The 17,500-nt window shown below is 44.0% G+C and overlaps 1 protein-coding gene across 1 annotated transcript in view; it reads right to left on the reverse strand.

Moving 5' to 3' along the window:
- The window catches only part of MPZL1 (myelin protein zero like 1), a 61,468-nt gene extending 44,365 nt beyond the window's left edge, over positions 1–17,103 (reverse strand). The window contains exon 1 of the mRNA XM_030875565.2: positions 16,812–17,103. Within this exon, the coding sequence (XP_030731425.1) occupies positions 16,812–17,103 (292 nt within the window). The remainder of the gene's footprint in view (positions 1–16,811) is intronic.
- Between the last annotated feature and the right edge of the window lie 397 nt (positions 17,104–17,500).

The raw sequence follows: 17,500 nt of genomic DNA on the forward strand, positions 1-17,500 counted from the left end.
ACATGGAATCAGGATAATATCCATTAAAAGATCAATGCTGAGGGTAGGGTAACAGAACACATATATGCAGGAGATATGGTCTATATACTGGCTAAAACAAAGCTTTTCCTGGCCACCGTCTCCAGGAAAGATTTCTCACATAGGGCACTCTGAGTAATGCAGGGGACATGTCTTCAAGAACAACTTGGAGCAGTCCAACAGTGAGTTTTATAAAGCAGGCTCTCCTGATACCCCTAAAAAAATGCTGATGACATTACACCACAACAGGATTCAAAGATAGCAACTGTGTAAGGATCCAAAGCATGACTGTCCAAGTACAAAGCTAAACCAAGGACAGGACGGGGAACAGCTACAGAAATAAATGGACTGCATATCACTTGAACAATCCTCTACAAATATCACTTCCCTTAGCTGGGCTCCTGATAAAAGTTGTTCGGCGAAACATTTCCTGTTATATTCTTTGCCCGTGTGGGTCTGTGCTGATTATCAAAGGTAGATCCACATTCTTGACAGATCAAAGAACAAAGCAGGTGGACTGTAAAAACTGAGGTGCCAAATCAAACCTCTCACCTAGATCTGTGGCCATCTCGCTCATGGGTGGGAGGTGAGTCATGGGAATGCCCCGGGCAAGCAAAGCAGCACTTCTCTTAGAGAATGACTTTGGGATTGCTCCAGTATAAAGTGCAAATGATTGGTCACACTGCCAACTCCAGACCATAAAGCATAAGCAATATGATTTTAGTCCAGAAACTTCCCACAGTTACTTGCTAACAGTCACCCTACACAGCCAGGAGCTACACAATTTGCAGGGTCCAAGATAGGGGTGGGAGAGGGCTTGGTACTTGGATCAGGAGGGTAAGAGGACACTGCTGAGTTGCCCACCAAACTCACCAGGGTGCTGCCAGCCCAGGGGGAAGGGAATGGTCACCGTGCTGCTCCACCCAAGAATACCCCAAGGCACCTGGGGCTGGAGAGCAAAAACCCATCCCTGGGAGGCAAGGAGGCTGCAGGAGGCAAGCTTCCATGTGAGCTCAGGCTGAGCCCCACGCACACCCCACTGCCTCATCAGACTTCACTTACAAAGTACATATTCAAAGATAAAATTATTAAGACTTTCAAGACGGTGGCCTCCGAGCAGTAAACGACAAGCTGGTTATAAGGTCCTTTGAGTGTGAGGTCCTGCGCGACCGTGCTGATTGCCTGCGTATGAAGCTGGCTCCAACAGCCATAAAAAGATCTGCAGAACGTTCTCACAAAGTGTCTGATTTTGAGTGATAAACCCCATCAACAAACCTATCAACTGAATGAGTTAAAAAAGACATCCCTCTATCACACTTACAACTCTCTACCATATCAAACATAGTACACATTGGTTTAAAGTTACCACTATCACCACCACCTAGAAAACGACATATCTAGAGTTTGTGCGCTAGTTACAAAATGAAACTATCTATTATGACTATGGTAGACTGATAACAGACTCCTTACCAAAATTCCTTAAGGCAATCCATGTACATTTATTGTAAAAGTTGGATAGTATCTTTTTCATTTGAAAGTTACTATTAATACTTCTGCCCATAATACTACAATTAAGCAATATACTCTTATGCTTATATTCCAGGCTTTTGACATTATGGAAACAAGAATAATTTGATCATACCAACAGGTTTTAAAACGTTTCAGGTAAATGACACGCACTTTAAAATAGTTCTAATGGAGGGGAATGTGGGCAGCAGGAGGGAAATTCATTAAGAATTTACTGCAATAGGGCTTCCCTAGTGGCGCAGTGGTTGAGAGTCCGCCTGCCGATGCAGGGGACACGGGTTCGTGCCCCGGTCTGGGAAGGTCCCACATGCCACGGAGCAGCTAGGCCTGTGAGCCATGGGCGCTGAGCCTGCGCGTCCAGAGCCTGCGCTCCGCAACGGGAAAGGCCATAACAGTGAAAGGCCCGCGTACAGCAAAAAAAAAAAAAAAAAATTACCGCAATAGTTCTGGGATAGAGCAGTGGTGACCTGGACCGGAGGAGAGAAGATGGAAAGAGAAATGGACAACCAACCGGATTTCTTGCTGATAGCTTAATATGGGAATGAAGAAAAAGAATACACCAAGAATAACTCCTGAGTTTCTGGCCTGAGCAACTGAATAAGTAAAGTGCTTACAGAGCTAGAGATTTAACTGGGGAGAAGGAATAGAAATCAACCTGCACTTTTGGAAATGTTAAGTTTGCGATGCCTATGAGACCTCCAGATGGAGTCAAGTAGGGAACTGGATACGCAGGTCTGAAACTCAGAGGTCTGGGCTGTGCATAACTTTCTGAAGTTACCAGCATGCAGGTGGTACAGCACTGAAAACCACAGAAGAAAATGCCATCACCTCAGAAAATAATGTAGTGAAACATGAGGGTCAGGCCTAAGTCTGGAGTAACACCAGACCCTGTAAGGGCAGGTGTGGAGAGAAGAAAGACCCTGACAAAGGTGGATGAAAGGGAGCAGATTGGGAGAGGCGAAGAAAACTAGAGAATGGGGTGTCAGGAAAGAAAAGAGAAGAGGAATGGCAGGGGGTCTCAGACGATGACTACAGAAAAGGATCTAGAGAGTCTGGCAACTTGGGGTGCACTGGTGACCCTGACGTGAGAAGTTTCAGCAGTGTGGAGGGGGCAGCCTGTGAGAACGGGTGGGAAGGGCAGAGATGTGCACAAAGACAGGAGTACAGACAACTTTTCAGAAATGTAGCTAAGGAGACTGTGAGACCAAGAAAGGACTTTTAAAGATTAGAAATTCTAGAGCTTGTTTGTATTGTACTAAGAATGATCCAAAGAGAGGCAATGACTAAAGCAACAGATTCTTGAGGAGATGAAAAGAGATGATAGGGCTGGGGGTTGGCCAGCTGATTACAATGGAGGGACAGAAGGGCAAGGGAAGTAGGAGTATTTGAAAGGGAGTGATTACAACAATGGACCATGGACTCCAAGCTGGAGACAGAGAGAGGAGCAGAAGGGAAGTGACTAATGTAAATAAGAGAGTTGGAAAGAATCATACGTCTTAATCAGTTCCAGAAAGTGCTGCAGTGAGACTGTAAGAAGGAGGTCGCACTTGAAGAGTAGGATGAGATTTTGGAGTTGGTGCATTTTCTGCTGATGACGAGGCTCAGAGAAGACAAAAGGGTAAGAGGGATGGCCACGGTAGAAGATGTTCTCAGGAGTAAGAAACAACTCCTCAAGAGACAGCGTGCATCCAGGGACCTCCCACAGGTGACTGTCGTCAACGGGGATATGAAGAATGAAAGGGTAAATCCAGATACTCTCCGAGAGTAAGGGACAAACAAGTTCTCTGGCTGCATTCCCCAGGTATACAGCTGCGTAGTGGGCTCCCTGGGGCTTCTTAGGGTGTCATGGCAATGCTTGTGGGAAGGCAGCACCTACTGAGAATTCCAGAGCTCAATTTCCACAGTTGTATACGGTAAAGTATACCTTAGAGTTTTAGACAGTTTTATTTAAAAGTTCAAAAAGCTCTCTTATTTCAAAACTTTCAACTAACAAACTTTAATAAAGTACTATAGCAACACTCTGCCCACCCCCAACAAATATATTCAACAAACACTTACTGGGTTCCCACTATGTCCCAGGCACTTTCTGGGCCTTAGTGGAGATTTATACTCTAGTGGAAGAACCGAGAAAGAAGAAACATACAGTGAAGAAATAATGTATTTTCAGCTATAAACAGCAGGGAGAATACAAACTACAGCAATGGAGACCAGCAAATAATGGGGTTAGCGGTTGTATGCTCATTTTATTTTGTGCCATTGCACTGGTAATTGACGTGAGTGTTCACTGTGTTTGTGTTCACTTTTGTGTACTCTGACTCCTAAGTCTAACGTTCTTCCCATTCAACATTAGTATATTATATACCTTGAAATCTGGTATAGAACCGATTACTTAAAGAAAAAAAAAAGGTCTACAAATTTTGCAAGAACTATCAACACTCAATAGATGATGTTAGTCATCTGTAGAGAGAATCCACTCTATACGACAGGCTCTCTGTCTAGGAAAACTCTCAAGATGCAGGAAACTATCAAGGTTTCCAATGAAGGTTTCTAGGGTGTCTCCTCATGTCTAAAGTGTCATTGTCAGTATGCGACAGCACTCTCCAGTGAAGAGGACGACTTAACCAATCCAATGTATCTGCCAGTTATATGCCTACCATGGAGAGAGGGGTGTTTCAGGCTATCATGGCTTGACGATCATAGCCATCATGGTCATTCAACAGACATCCATTGAGTTGATCCCATAATCCCTGGGCAATCTTGTGAGGACAGTCTGTCTTTGGACAGGGAGAAAAATACATTAACAACTCAATGCACTTAAACATTCTAGCACCCCAGCATTTATAATGCTCACTGAAAATCAATAAGCTGACATGATGTTCTTACTAGATACAATGCTCTTGAGAGCTTGGTTAGACAGTTTCCCCCCGAGCCATATCACTGTCAAATCCAATGTCTGAACTATAAAACTGACATCTGACTGCTCCCTGCATCTTGAGATTCCAAGTCCCAGAAGGACCTACCTCCTTATTTTCACTCAATCTCTGCTCTAATGTTTATAGTTCCTACATGGGGTTCAATTCAACAGTTCACCTAACATCTACTAAACACTTACTACGTTCCAGGTAGTGTGCTAAGTCTTGGAGACCTAAAGATGAATAAGGCACGGTTCTGCATTTAGAGAAACAATCATATAAAAAGATAATTTCAGATGAAGTGACAGAGCAGAAGCTTAGAGGCAGGGCACTTGGCCTTGCCTCAGAATATCTGCCGCACGAGCTTGCACTTGAGATAGGAAGGCTAAATAGGGGTAGCCGAGTAAATAAATAGGGAGAAGGGTAATCGGGAGGGAGAGTGAACATACCACACAGAAAATCAAGGAGACAAAATAGCGAACCATGCAGAAATGTTGCAAACAATCAATAAAGCGCAAGGAAGGGAATGGCAGGTGACAGGGCAGAACACATGAAGCAAGCTAAGGACCTGAGCTTACCCTGGAGACTATGGGGAGGGATGGAGGGTCTTAGCAGAGGGTAGCACAATTAAGGCTGCCCACGAGAGATCCCTCTGGCAACAACTGGGAGGGTGGACCTGAGCGGAACTTGACTTGCATTAGGGAGACCGGTTAGGAGGCTCTCGCAGTCATCTGGACTTAGAAAGATTGGCACTTGACCAAGTGCAATGGAAAACAAGGGGTGGATTCAGAAATAGAAGGTAAACACTGTCAGGGCCCTGATTAAACCCATGGAGGTGGGGTGAGGGAAAGGAAGGATTCTAAGATGATGTCCAAGTTCTTGTCTGAGAGAGAGGCAAATGGGACAGTGGGAAACAACAAGAATAATGGCCACTGGAGTGAAGTAGAGGCAGAGTTTGGAAAGGAGAGATACGTGGAGTGGAGTTTTGAACATACAAAGTTTGAGGTGCCTCTAGACATTCAAATGGATATGGGCAGTGGGTAAGAGTCTGCAGTTCAGACCACAGGAGATATATTTGGGAGTCACCATTTATTTAACAAATCTTTATCGAATGCCTTACCTGCCAGATATGAACTGCAGTAAAAAGAACAAAATTGGATGAGGTCACCAAAGATGAGCACGTGATAAGACTAGCAGATGGCTGAGAGCAGAACCTTAAAATCAATGTTGGGGCACAGGCAGAGGGATGATGCTTGGAGCAGACAGGGAAGAGGGATGAGAATCACAAGTAATGTCACAAAGACAAAGGAAATAAGATCAAGGTGGTCAAAAATGTCCAGGAAGCAAAATAGTCCAGGATGAAAAGACCTGAAATACTGATACGTCAGTTGGTTTGGCAACCTCAGGGGACCTTTATCGAAGTGTCAACTAGGTGAGAGGAGGCAGAAGTCAGATCACACTGACCTGAGGTGTGAACAGGAAGTGCTAAACTAGAGCGAGGGAGAGAACTGTTTACAATCAAGGGAAATCAACAATTTGAGATCTCCACTTATGGCTTAGCTTTTATAATTCATTACTGGTGTGGCGGTTAATTTTATGTGTCAACTTGGCTGGGCCACCAGCTGGACCAATAATCTTTGTTGAAAGACTACTGTGGATGTTTCTATGAAGGTGTGTTTTGGGATGAGATTACCATTGAATTTGGCAGGCTCTGAGCAAAGCAGATTATCCTCCCTAGTGTTAGGTGAGCCTCATCCAATCAGCTGAAGGTCTTAAGAAAACAAAGACTGACCTCTATGAGAAAGAATTCTACCAGCAGACTGCCTTTAGACTCCAACTATCCTACTTCCTTAAATTTCCACCCGGCCAGCCTACCCTGCAGATTTTAGACTTGCCAAGCCTCCACCGTTGTGTGAGTCATTTCCTTAAAATATCTATCTATCTATCTATCTATCCATCCATCCATCCATCCATCCATCCATCCATTTATCCTGCTGGTTCTGGTCCTGTGGAGAATTCTGACTAATACAGATTTTGGTACCAAGAATGGTTCTGGAAGAAGAGAATCTTAAGGATGAGTTTTCTGAATTGGTTCTGGGTCTTCTGGAACTGGCTCTCCACTCTGATGAGACTTAAAGTCACTAATGACTATTTCCAGTAGTAAAGAGAGCACTGATAGCCCATGACACAATGTGGTCACAGAGATATGCAAAGCATCACCAGTGAATACTCCTAATCAAACACTTACAAAAGACAAGGTTCTGGATGACCAAGTATATAACACCTTTGAACATTTTTGTCAAACGAATGAGGATAATGATATTGGTTAATTTTTCCTAAAGTCACTAGACAAAGTGGGGAAAGGATGAGCTCAAGGATTCAAATTCCCAGCTCAAGTGTTCATAAATGACCAGAAAACTTCTATGTCTACCCTGAAAGTGACCCTTATCTCCTACAGCCACAGGGCTGAGACTGCTAAAAATCAAATCCAGAATTTCATCCTGAGATTGGCTGAATTACAAAGCAATTTGAATTCCCAACTTCACAGGTGTCTACTGTTAAAGTGAGGGCACTGACTGAGAAGGAGTGGGGACCCTATTGGGAAGACCCTGATAAAGCTGGGGACATTGAACCCCGAAATATCAGAGTCTTCTCTGCCAGAAGAAGCAGACCCCAGCCTGAGATTAATCCTGCTTTGCTGGAGGAAACCTTAATGGCCTCCCCTGAGGCAGCTGCCTTGAAAGACACTGCTGATTGTCTCGATCACCCATCCCACTCTTGATTCTAGACTTATCACCAGACTCAAGTCATAGAAGGCCCCTACAGGTACAAAGTATGACCCATGAGGAGATGCACTACACTCCAAAACAACTACTTGATTTTTCTAACTCACACAGACAGAAATCAGGGAATATGTGTGGAATGGATACTAAGCATGTGGGATAATGGTGGAAGGAACAGAAAGTTGAATCGGGCCAAATAGATCGATAAGAGCCCATTAAATAGATATTCTGCATTTAATGCCGCAACTCAGGGCCTTAGAAAGAGCTCTGTTTGTTTTGGTTCCTCGGCTACAACGTGGACCCAAAGTGGCCCACAGTAAATGAACTTGGAATGCCAGACCTGCCTTGGCTTAATGTAGAGGAAAGGATTTTTTTTTTAATTAATTACTTTATTTATTTATTTTGGCTGCATTGGGTCTTTGTTGCCGCATGCAAGCTTTCTCTAGTTGTGGCGAGCGGGGGCTACTCTTCATTGCACTGCGTGGGCTTCTCATTGCGGTGGCTTCTCTTGTTGTGCAGCACGGGCTCTAGGCATGCAGGTGTCAGTAGTTGTGGCACGTGGCATCAGTAGTTGTGGCAAACGGGCTCAGTAGTTGTGGTGCACGGGCTTAGTTGCTCCATGGCATGAGGGATCTTCCCGGACCAGGGCTCGAACCCGTGTCCCCTGCACTGGCAGGCGAATTCCCAACTACTGCGCCACCAGGGAAGTCCCTAGGGGAAGGGATTTAATGAAAGTTCAGGAAGATTGGAAAGTTAGAGTGGATCTGTCATTTAAGACACAATCATCCACCCTGGGAAGGTCCAGAAGACATGCCTTTCAGCGTAACTATGAGAAATAAATTTGTGACAGGAGCCCCAGCATCTTTGAAGAGCCCCGGGACCACTCTTCTCTGTAAGCCAGAACTGACAGAGGGAATTGTTAACACTGATGTGATGCTTCCTAAATGCAATGGAAGGAACTGGATCCTGGAGTGTCCGGGGAAGTGGCAGCACTCAGCTGTCAAAGGCAAGGCAGGTATAGTTACCATAATGAACAGCAGAGAGAAAGCAGCCAACCAGAGTAGTCTGACTCACAGGGACACACAACGCTGGTTAGGTGATCACAGTGCTCCTGGAAGTGATACAGACGGGCAGCCAACTAAATTCCTACTTGAGCTATATAAGCAGAAAAGTTCTAGGTCACGGGAACAAAAGTCTAACTTGAATCATAAAAACAAAAAGTCACGTCTCCTCCATCCATTCCCAGACTTGCGCCAGTTTACAGATCTAGAACCCCTTGAATAAAGAGGAGGCCGAGTCCAAGGTAGCATAAACTAAGAAAGGAGATTAAAGGCGATTAAGTGGCAAGCCATTAGCTTTATGTATTAGATGTGTTTCAGAAGGTAGACTTTTTCAGATTTCAGAAAATTAATACAATGCATACACTATATATTATATAAACAGCCCCAACCGGGTATAGGGCAGCATCCCATAAACAAACACATAAGTATTTCTGTATTGAAACATATAATTGGTCTTACCAAGTGGATCACGATTGAAAATAGTCTCTCATTAGTTCAGGTCAAATTTTGCAGCCAAAAGAGTTTGTATTGGGACTTCCCTGGTGACACGGTGGTTAAGAATCCACCTGCCAATGCAGGGGACACGGGTTCATAGCCCTGGTCCGGGAAGATCCCACATGCCACGGAGCAACTAAGCCCACTCCCCACAACTAGAAAAAGCCTGCGCGCAGCAACGAAGGCCCAACGCAGCCAAAAATAAATAAATTAAAAAAAAAAAGAGTTTGTATCAAACTTAGGAAAAATCTTTCAGTTTCAGAGCTTTTGGGATTTTGGAATTGCTGGTAAGAGAATGTGGACCTATAATTTGAAATGAGAATGAGAAATTGCCCCTCAGCATTTTCTGTTCTGAAATCCATATACAAATCAGCATCACCTCTGCTTATTATTGAAATATTTTCTAATCTCTCTAGTGTATAAAGTTCAGCAAGCCTTACTGGGGTTCTTCTATACTTGCAGTCACTGGGGTGGGGGGGAGGGAGGAATTAAATTCCAAACAGCTGAAAGTGATCAAGACTGAAAGTTCCCTACTAGTTAAGAGACAAGGGCTGGAACTTCTGCTCAAGGTAGGCAGCAGGGCTACAGAACCTCTTCCAATGGGGTGGAGGGGCCAGGGAAAGGCGGCCAGTGAGAAGCCTCTGGTTTGAACACCCTGAGCCTGTCTGGACATCCTGTAGGGCAAGCCTGCCAGGAGTCTAACTGCAGAAGGATCTGCACAGCCTCCAGGGAGAACTCAGCCCAAGTGAAGAGGGAAGGTTCAGCGGCTTGTCAACATGTAGTGCCTCCTGATGAAGGGCAAGGAAGCTTGCTGAGCCTCATGGTGTCAGACACTTGGATAAATGGATTCATGCTGTGTCCTCGCCAGAGGGAGCAGTATCAGAGTGAGAAACTACAAGAACCACACCCTTAACAATCCCTGAGGAGCAGTCAGAGCATGATTTTGCATCATTAGTGAGGAGGGCTTCACTGCGCAGCTTCATCCCTCTAGGGTGGAGCCAGCAGCATCAAGGCATGGGGTTCTCAGCACAAACATGACCACAGAGACGAGGACATTGGTGGATGCCCTGGGACAGTTGAAAGACTCTTTGCAAACATTTAAGACATCCTGGAAGCCTCCAAAAAAGTGGTTAGAAACTTTGAAGAAGAAATTCTATAATAATGCAGAGTGGTTGCAAATATATGCTTTGGAGTTTTGAGTCCCAACTCTACCATATATTAGCTGTGTGATTTTGCACAAGTTACACAACCTGTCTGATTCTTAGTTTCCTCATCTGTAAAATTAATAAAAATAATGATTATCACACAGAGTTGTAAGGAGATGAGATAATGGATATAAATTGATTAGCAAAGGCCTGGCACATGGTACACACTCAATAAATGAGGGCAGAACAAAAGAAATAACATGAACCTAGTTTTATATCCAAACTTCTAAGTTATACCTGGCTGAAAAGAAAAAGATATATATATAGATAAATATATATATAAAATCTGTATCTATATCTAGACAGATAGATAAAATGTGAGTTAATTAATTCAAAACTTCTCCCTAACTACTCACTTTCTCTCTGCCCTTCTTACCATTTAGGAGATTTCAAATATTTGCATTTTAACACATTTTTCTCTTAGGAAGCTGAGTCCTTTGCTTATGTTTCCTAGCAACACCCTTCAGAGGAAGGTAAATAGCAATTATGACCTGGATGTGAGTAACTGTAGGAAACTGTCTGGCACAGGGTCATATAAGTTCTTACTGAAGCTTAGTCTACAATATAGCACCTTCATCTTTTAAAGTGTTATCTGGAAGAAGCACAGGATTACGTTAAACTTACGTAACTGCACACTGGGTTCTTTAACGTTTGGAGAGAAAAGAAGACATTTCTTAATTCTGATAAAAGCATTTTTAAAATGGTTTTAAATTGCACATAACGAACTCCCCAGATGCCAAAGTAGAATATCAGAGTCTCAGTATAGAAAATGTTCATTGCAAATTCACTGACATTTGCTCAGCTGGTTACAAATTACAGCACAGTACTAACAAACTCAAGTCAGGGATTTCATTCTAAGGGGCAATCTTATCTATAATAATAAATAACTCAGGCTCAACAAAGACATACTGCCTCTCTAACGCCAATTAGTTAAACCTAAGAACTGGGTACAACACATCACAGTTGTTAGAAAACTATTCAAGCCACAGGCCCTGAGAGTAGATCAAAGGTATTACAAAGGATCACAATTTCTAAAGAGACTTTGAGTTTGGAAGGGGGAAAAAAAAAAGAATAAATCACTGAAGAAGAATTTATCAATGAAATTATCCTTTTCATAAAGGCCTAATGGGACCAAGGGAAAATTATAAGTGAAAAAAAAAATTACAGCAGTCCACATGCATTCAAAAAGATAACAAATAAATAAAGAGGTTTAAGGGCAAAGATATAAAGGTCCCAGGAGACAATTGCAATTTCTCAATTCAGGCGCTACAAATGGTCACAAAGCCAACTGACCTCTGCCTTCTTAGCAGCCAAAATTCCAATGACTTTGGTCGAGACTCTAGGGCATTGCTAATGTCAAGCGCTTGGCAAAGAGTGGAAAAGGAAGAAAGGACTATCACTCAAGATATATGAAGCCTTCATATCTCACCAGCCTTAGGGATGGAGACCCAGAGCCATCTGATACTTGAGACCTCAGGCAATGCTTTTAGTTCTTCTAATAATTAAATTTCCTTTGATGGAGGCTAAAGACCAAACTAACCTATAATGAATTCCATGTCAAAGCAAACCATTTATTCTCTTTTTTAAAATGACTCCAAAGGTCTTAGCAAGATTAAAATCTTTGCAAGGTTTAGGTACACGTGAGATGCATGTCCTACACAGAGAATCCAAATTCTCAGATAAAGATACAATTCAATAAAAACACAACTGGGCTCCAGTTAAAAGATTCTAATCATCCAGGAGAAATGTGATTGTGGCTGCACTAAATCAGCCTCAGTGGCGATAGAAAGGAATGTGAGAAATATTTAGCAGGTAGACCAGCATTAACTAGGTGGAGGGGAGGCAGCAATATTTCTGAAAAACTGTGTATATTATGTTTTGGTTTTCGTTTTTTTTTGCGGTACGCGGGCCTCTCACTGTTGTGGCCTCTCCCGTTAGCGGAGCACAGGCTCCTAACGCGCAGGCTCAGTGGCCATGGCTCACGGGCTCAGCCGCTCCACAGCATGTGGGATCTTCCCGGACCGGGGCACGAACCCGCGTCCCCTGCACGGGCAGGCGGACTGTCAACCACTGCGCCGCCAGGGAAGCCTTATGTTTTTCCCAATTAAATCACATTTTAAACTCAGTAGGAAAGAGCAACCATTAATGAAATCCCACAATGGATCCTTTGTAAGTTAAAAAAACATCTATTTTGTAATGCCAATAGTATTCCCTCTCCCTCTTTTCTTTTTTTTTTTACTGCAACCTTTCACAGTAGGTGAATATCTTAAATGTGGTGACTGTCAGGAATTTAAACCGTCCTTTGGTGTTCATTATTTTATTTGAATAGTCTGTCACCTCCCACGAGAATCTAGGCTCCCTGCTGCATCCACGGTACCTAAAACAGTGCCTGGCGCCCAGGAGGTGTTCATTTGGTTGAATAAGTGAATAAAGACTTTGTGAAAACGCAAATTTGCATTTTATATACTTTTCACATATATCTCTCTTTCACTTAATAGTGTCTTTATTTCTTTTTTGGGCAGCTTCTGAGCCTAGTGAATACCCTGGAGTTAGGGTAAAAATGAATGGTAGAATATTTAAAAAAAAAAAAACAACTAAGTTTTTGTTTTATTATCTCAACTAGTAAATAAGGAGTAAAAGGCTGTGGGAAGTGGTAATTAGATTAGTGGCCTTTCAACTACAGGGGTAGTACTTGAAGTCTACCTTGGTCAACAAGCCTCAAAAAATATAAAAGTTTTATTGATAAAACACTCAGATACTATAACAAACGTGATAAAACAATTTTGGTATATAATAAGTAGTAATTCCAAAACTATAGTGCTTAAAGTGGTTGAAGAATGTTAATTCATTCCATACATTTCTGAAGAAATATGAAATAGTACTCAAAGAGTGATAATTATCAGATAATGTATAAAAATCACACTTGGAAAAAATATTCCTTCTTTCAACAAACATTTCTTGGATACCTACTATGTGCCAGGCTAAAAATACCTACTATGTGCCAGGCTAAATCCTAACTACGTGTGGCAAACTACTAACAAACTGTTACCAAGACACGCCTACGCCTCCTTGCCATTTAATAAATATTTATTAGTATCTATCATATCCACTACGCTAAGCACTAGGGATACTTCTATAAACAGGACCAACACTATCTCTGTCCTGGATTCTAGTGGAGGAGAAAAGAGAAGAACCACCAAACAGTGAGGAATTACAATAAGGACATAAAGGGCCAAGAAATGATAACAGGGGACCCCACTGGATAGGGTGGTTGGAGAAGGCCTCTCTGAGGAAGTGACATTTAAGCTAAGCCCTCACTGATGAAAAGGACACAGCTCTGGGCAGTTTTGGGGAAAGAGCACACCAGGCAGCAGGAAAAGCAAGTGCAAAGGACCTGGGGTGGGAATGAGTGTCTAAGAGCAGAAAGATGGCAGCATGGCTTGAATATAGTGAGCAAGGGGCACAAGTTGAAGTCAGAGAGGCGGGCAGAAACCAGATCACATAGACAACTATAGGCCATGGGGAGAAGTTGGGATGTCATTCAGAGTGCAACGGGAAGCCATTAAGAATTTTAAACGAGAAAGCAACATGATCTGATTTGCAGTTTTATAAAGTCATTCTTGCAGTTCTGTGAAGAACGGACTAAAAAGAGGCAAGAGGAGAAAATAGGGAGACCAGCTGGGGGGCTATCACAGTATCACAGGCAAGAAATGACAGTGATTTCGACTAAAATGCTAGGAGTGGACCACAGATAGAAAAAAAGTGGGTGAGAGAAAAAAAAAAAAAGAAGTGGTTGATTCCTAGAAGTATTTTGGAGATGGGAGAACTGACTGGATGTGGGGAGTGAAGGATGGGGCATTATCAAGGGCAGATCCTAGGTTTCTGGGTTGAGCAGTTAGATGGATGGTAGCGCCATTTACTGAAATGGGTGATGCAAATTACTGAGATTTATTCTTCATATACTGTGTGTTCATTCCTACCTAAGGGTTACCAAAGACATTCCAGTTGCCACATTCAGTGAATCCTTGAAGTATTCACTCTCTCTTCATCTGACACAGTTAAAACTTCTTCCTTAAAACTTCACTCTCTCTCAGTTTCCAAGACACCACACTCTTCGGGTTCTTCATTTACTCAACGAGCGTCCTTGTCAGGCTCTGTATACCCCAAGACCCTGTCCTTGGCCTTCTGCTATTTCCTTCAATACACTCTTCCTTGCTGACCTCATCCAAGCAATCCATAGCTTTAACTACGACCCGCATAAAGCCTCCCAGCTCTCTATTTCCTACCAGAACTTTCTCCTCACCTCTAAAACTATCTACCCAAATGTCCCATTTCTACTGAGATATATCAGCAGCATCTTAAACTCAACATATCCAAAAGTAACTTCACCATCCTCTTCTTCCAACACTCCTTTCCCCTCATCCATGATCTTCATCTGTGAAAAGCCCTACTTTCCAAAACTATGCCCAGCTTTCCAAGCTCAAAACCTTAGGGTCATCTTACACTCCTCTCTTTCAAGTCCACATCAAATTGATTTCCAAGCCCCACCAAATTCACTTTCTAACAAGCTCACGGATATGACCTCTCTTCATAACCCACTGCTTTAATTTGGGTCTTCAATCCTCCTCCTCTGGATTGTTACAATAACCCTCTGGTTTCTTCAGCCTCACACCATTCTATCTCACACTTCACATCTCGATAAACACAGAAATCCTTCACAGGCTCCCCACAGCCCTTAGGATAAAATTCAGCCTTATGAATGGCAAACAAGGTCCTTTAGGAGTTAGTGCCTCTGGCTGGCTCTCCTGCCTCAATTCCCACCATCTCTCCTATACACGATCCAACTTCTCACGACACTGACCTACCAACAGGTTCATTCATGACTCTGCCTATACTGTTTTCTCCCAACACCTACTTAGCTTAAGCAACCTTTTCTCTAGCAGCCTGAACTTCGGTCTGAGATGATGACTCTCCTTAGTGCTCTCACAGCAAACCATTAATGAAAGACTTCTCATATTGTTTATCGCACTTTGTTTCTCCCACTGAACGATAAATTATGTGAGGCCAGGGACTGTCCTTCCTAGAATACTTTTTGTGCTTAATACTTAAAAAATGCTTAGTAAATGTTTGCTGAACAACTGTATGTAGATCAAACTTGAGAAGACTTTCTGTCAAACATGAACTGCTATGTACAGTTATTCAAGATAAGAAAAGGTAGCTTGAAAGAAGAAACATTCGATAGTTTTCTAAAATTAACCAATAACATCAGCTGCTGACTTTCACGTATCAGCATTCATCCTTCATTACGGAAGAGCTATATATGTCCAAGGTGTATATAGATGTAATTCTGATGATCTTTTTGTATTAGTATCCATAAATATTCAGTTTTTCAGTTCTGCTACTTTTTAATACCTTGAGTTTAATTAAGATTACTCTGACTGCTCTTGTCCTCAATAAAGACGGGTGTCTGCCTCCTATGCATAATAATTCTGTCTGAACACACAAGATTTCTGATACACCTTAGTTTTAAGCTATTTCCTACTTCTTCACTTAAAACATGAATATTACCACCATCACCACCACCACAAACCCCCCATGCTTTTTAACCCTTTTTTTCCCCCTCAGGAGAGACATTTATACAGAATGGATTGTCTTATATATACAAAGTATATCTTCATCTATCAACCTCCAGAGGGTGGGGGGGACTTTTACGTTTATACTTTACAGCTCCTGGAATCATTCATTAAATGGTATTTTTCCTGGCTCCAAAGATTACATTAAGAACTTTTCCATGAAAGTAATTACTGAGTATACTCATGTTCAGATATTGTCATGCAACTGACATTTCGCAAAACAAAAGAAATGAACAAGGCTCCGTGGTGTTTTAGGAGTTGGCTCTCTTTATAACCATTACTTAACCACATTCTGAGACAGCAACAAGTACTCTGCTTTGAACAACACACACAAAAAAAGTCCTGTGGTAGACACCACTGCAGATGTCCGTAAAACAACTCATCCAATTCAATAAATCCAGCCTGAGGTTTACTTTATGTCTCACTCATGAAATCTGGCAAGGAAAAAAACGTGTTTTTTTTTTTTTAAAGAAAAATGAACCTTTTAATGTCCTATGTCTTGTCAAACTACGGTGACTAGGACTGTAATTATTATGGATTGGACCAAACTCTTTTAAGCCAGGTCACTCCAGTGGTATTCCCAGCTCTTTGCATCCTAACACAGAAGTAATGTAAATTTCTTCCTGGTGCTCTGCAGACGACAGAGATGAGACAAATGAGACTCCGGGACCCTTCTATCTCAGAGGCTTAAAAAATGCGCTGGAGAGCACTGGAAATGGAACTAACAAGGTAAAACAAAACAGTCGCTTAAAAGGGAAACAATCAACAAAGGCCCTACAAATGAAAACCCTGCAACCTTCCGCCACCTCCCAAAGGTGGAGAACGCCAGAAGCCCGGGTTCCTGAACCGGAATCCCAAGCGGGCCTGGGCGACCCAGAGTCGCCAGGCGGAGACGGTGGGCGACTCAGCGAGGGCGCAATGCGGCCTCCCGCCGGGCCCGCTCCCCAGACAGCCCCCCAGGAATGAGCAAGGTAGGGAGTTCTCCCCGCCTCCTCCACACGCAGGGATCCGGGAAGAAGAAAGAGGCTCCGCGCCCCTTCAGCCCGTCGCGGGGTCCGCCGGCTCCGTTCCCCGGGCCCCAGGGCGTGCAGGCCGCGCCCCCTCCCCACCTCGGCGCCCCGCGCGCGCAGGGCCCGCCACCTGGCCCCGCCGCCCCCGCCATCCTGGCTTCACTCACAGAGCCCGAGCGCCACCGCAAACACCGACCACAGCCAGCGCCTGCGGTCTGGGGATGCAATCAGTGCCCCGGCCCCGGCGGGCGCTGCCATCGTCCTCCGGCCGCAGTCGCCGCGGCTCTGGGCCCCGGTCCCCACTGCGGTTAGCTCGGCTCCGGCCCGGGGACTCCGGACTCGCCGCCGCCCACGTCTGCTAGCACCTCCACGCCGCAATCCCCGCTCGCGGCCCCAGCCGCTGCCAGCCAGCCCTCCGCCCAGACCTCGGCCTCGCGCCGGCCCCAGCTGTCCGCTCATTGGCCTGCTCCGCGCACTTTGAAGGACTCGATTGGAAGGCACCGACTGTCCATCACTCCCTCTCTGCAGGCGGGGCCCCGCCTTTTCGGTCCCACCCAGGCTCCTTATGCCGGCGCTGGAGGTCCCCGGCTGTCCGAGGCGACCGCCGCCAAGCCCTCTGCCTGCCTGCCTGCCTGCGTGGCTGTCCGCTGGTCTGTCCTGGCCCGCCCGCCCCCCCTGCCAGCGTCTCCTCTGCCTCTTTAAGGGTCCAGTCCTCCAGATCTATGCATTGTCTGTCTTCGCCTGTTTCAGCTTTTCCCGGTTTCTCTGAGCCTTACCTAAAGGAAAAGAAGCAGTTCGTTTACAAAATTAAAAAAACAAACAAACAAAAAACAAAAAACGAGGGCTACGATGGGGA

This window comes from Globicephala melas, chromosome 1 (genome assembly GCF_963455315.2).
Source record: "Globicephala melas chromosome 1, mGloMel1.2, whole genome shotgun sequence".
In the NCBI taxonomy this organism is placed as follows: Eukaryota; Metazoa; Chordata; class Mammalia; order Artiodactyla; family Delphinidae; genus Globicephala; species Globicephala melas.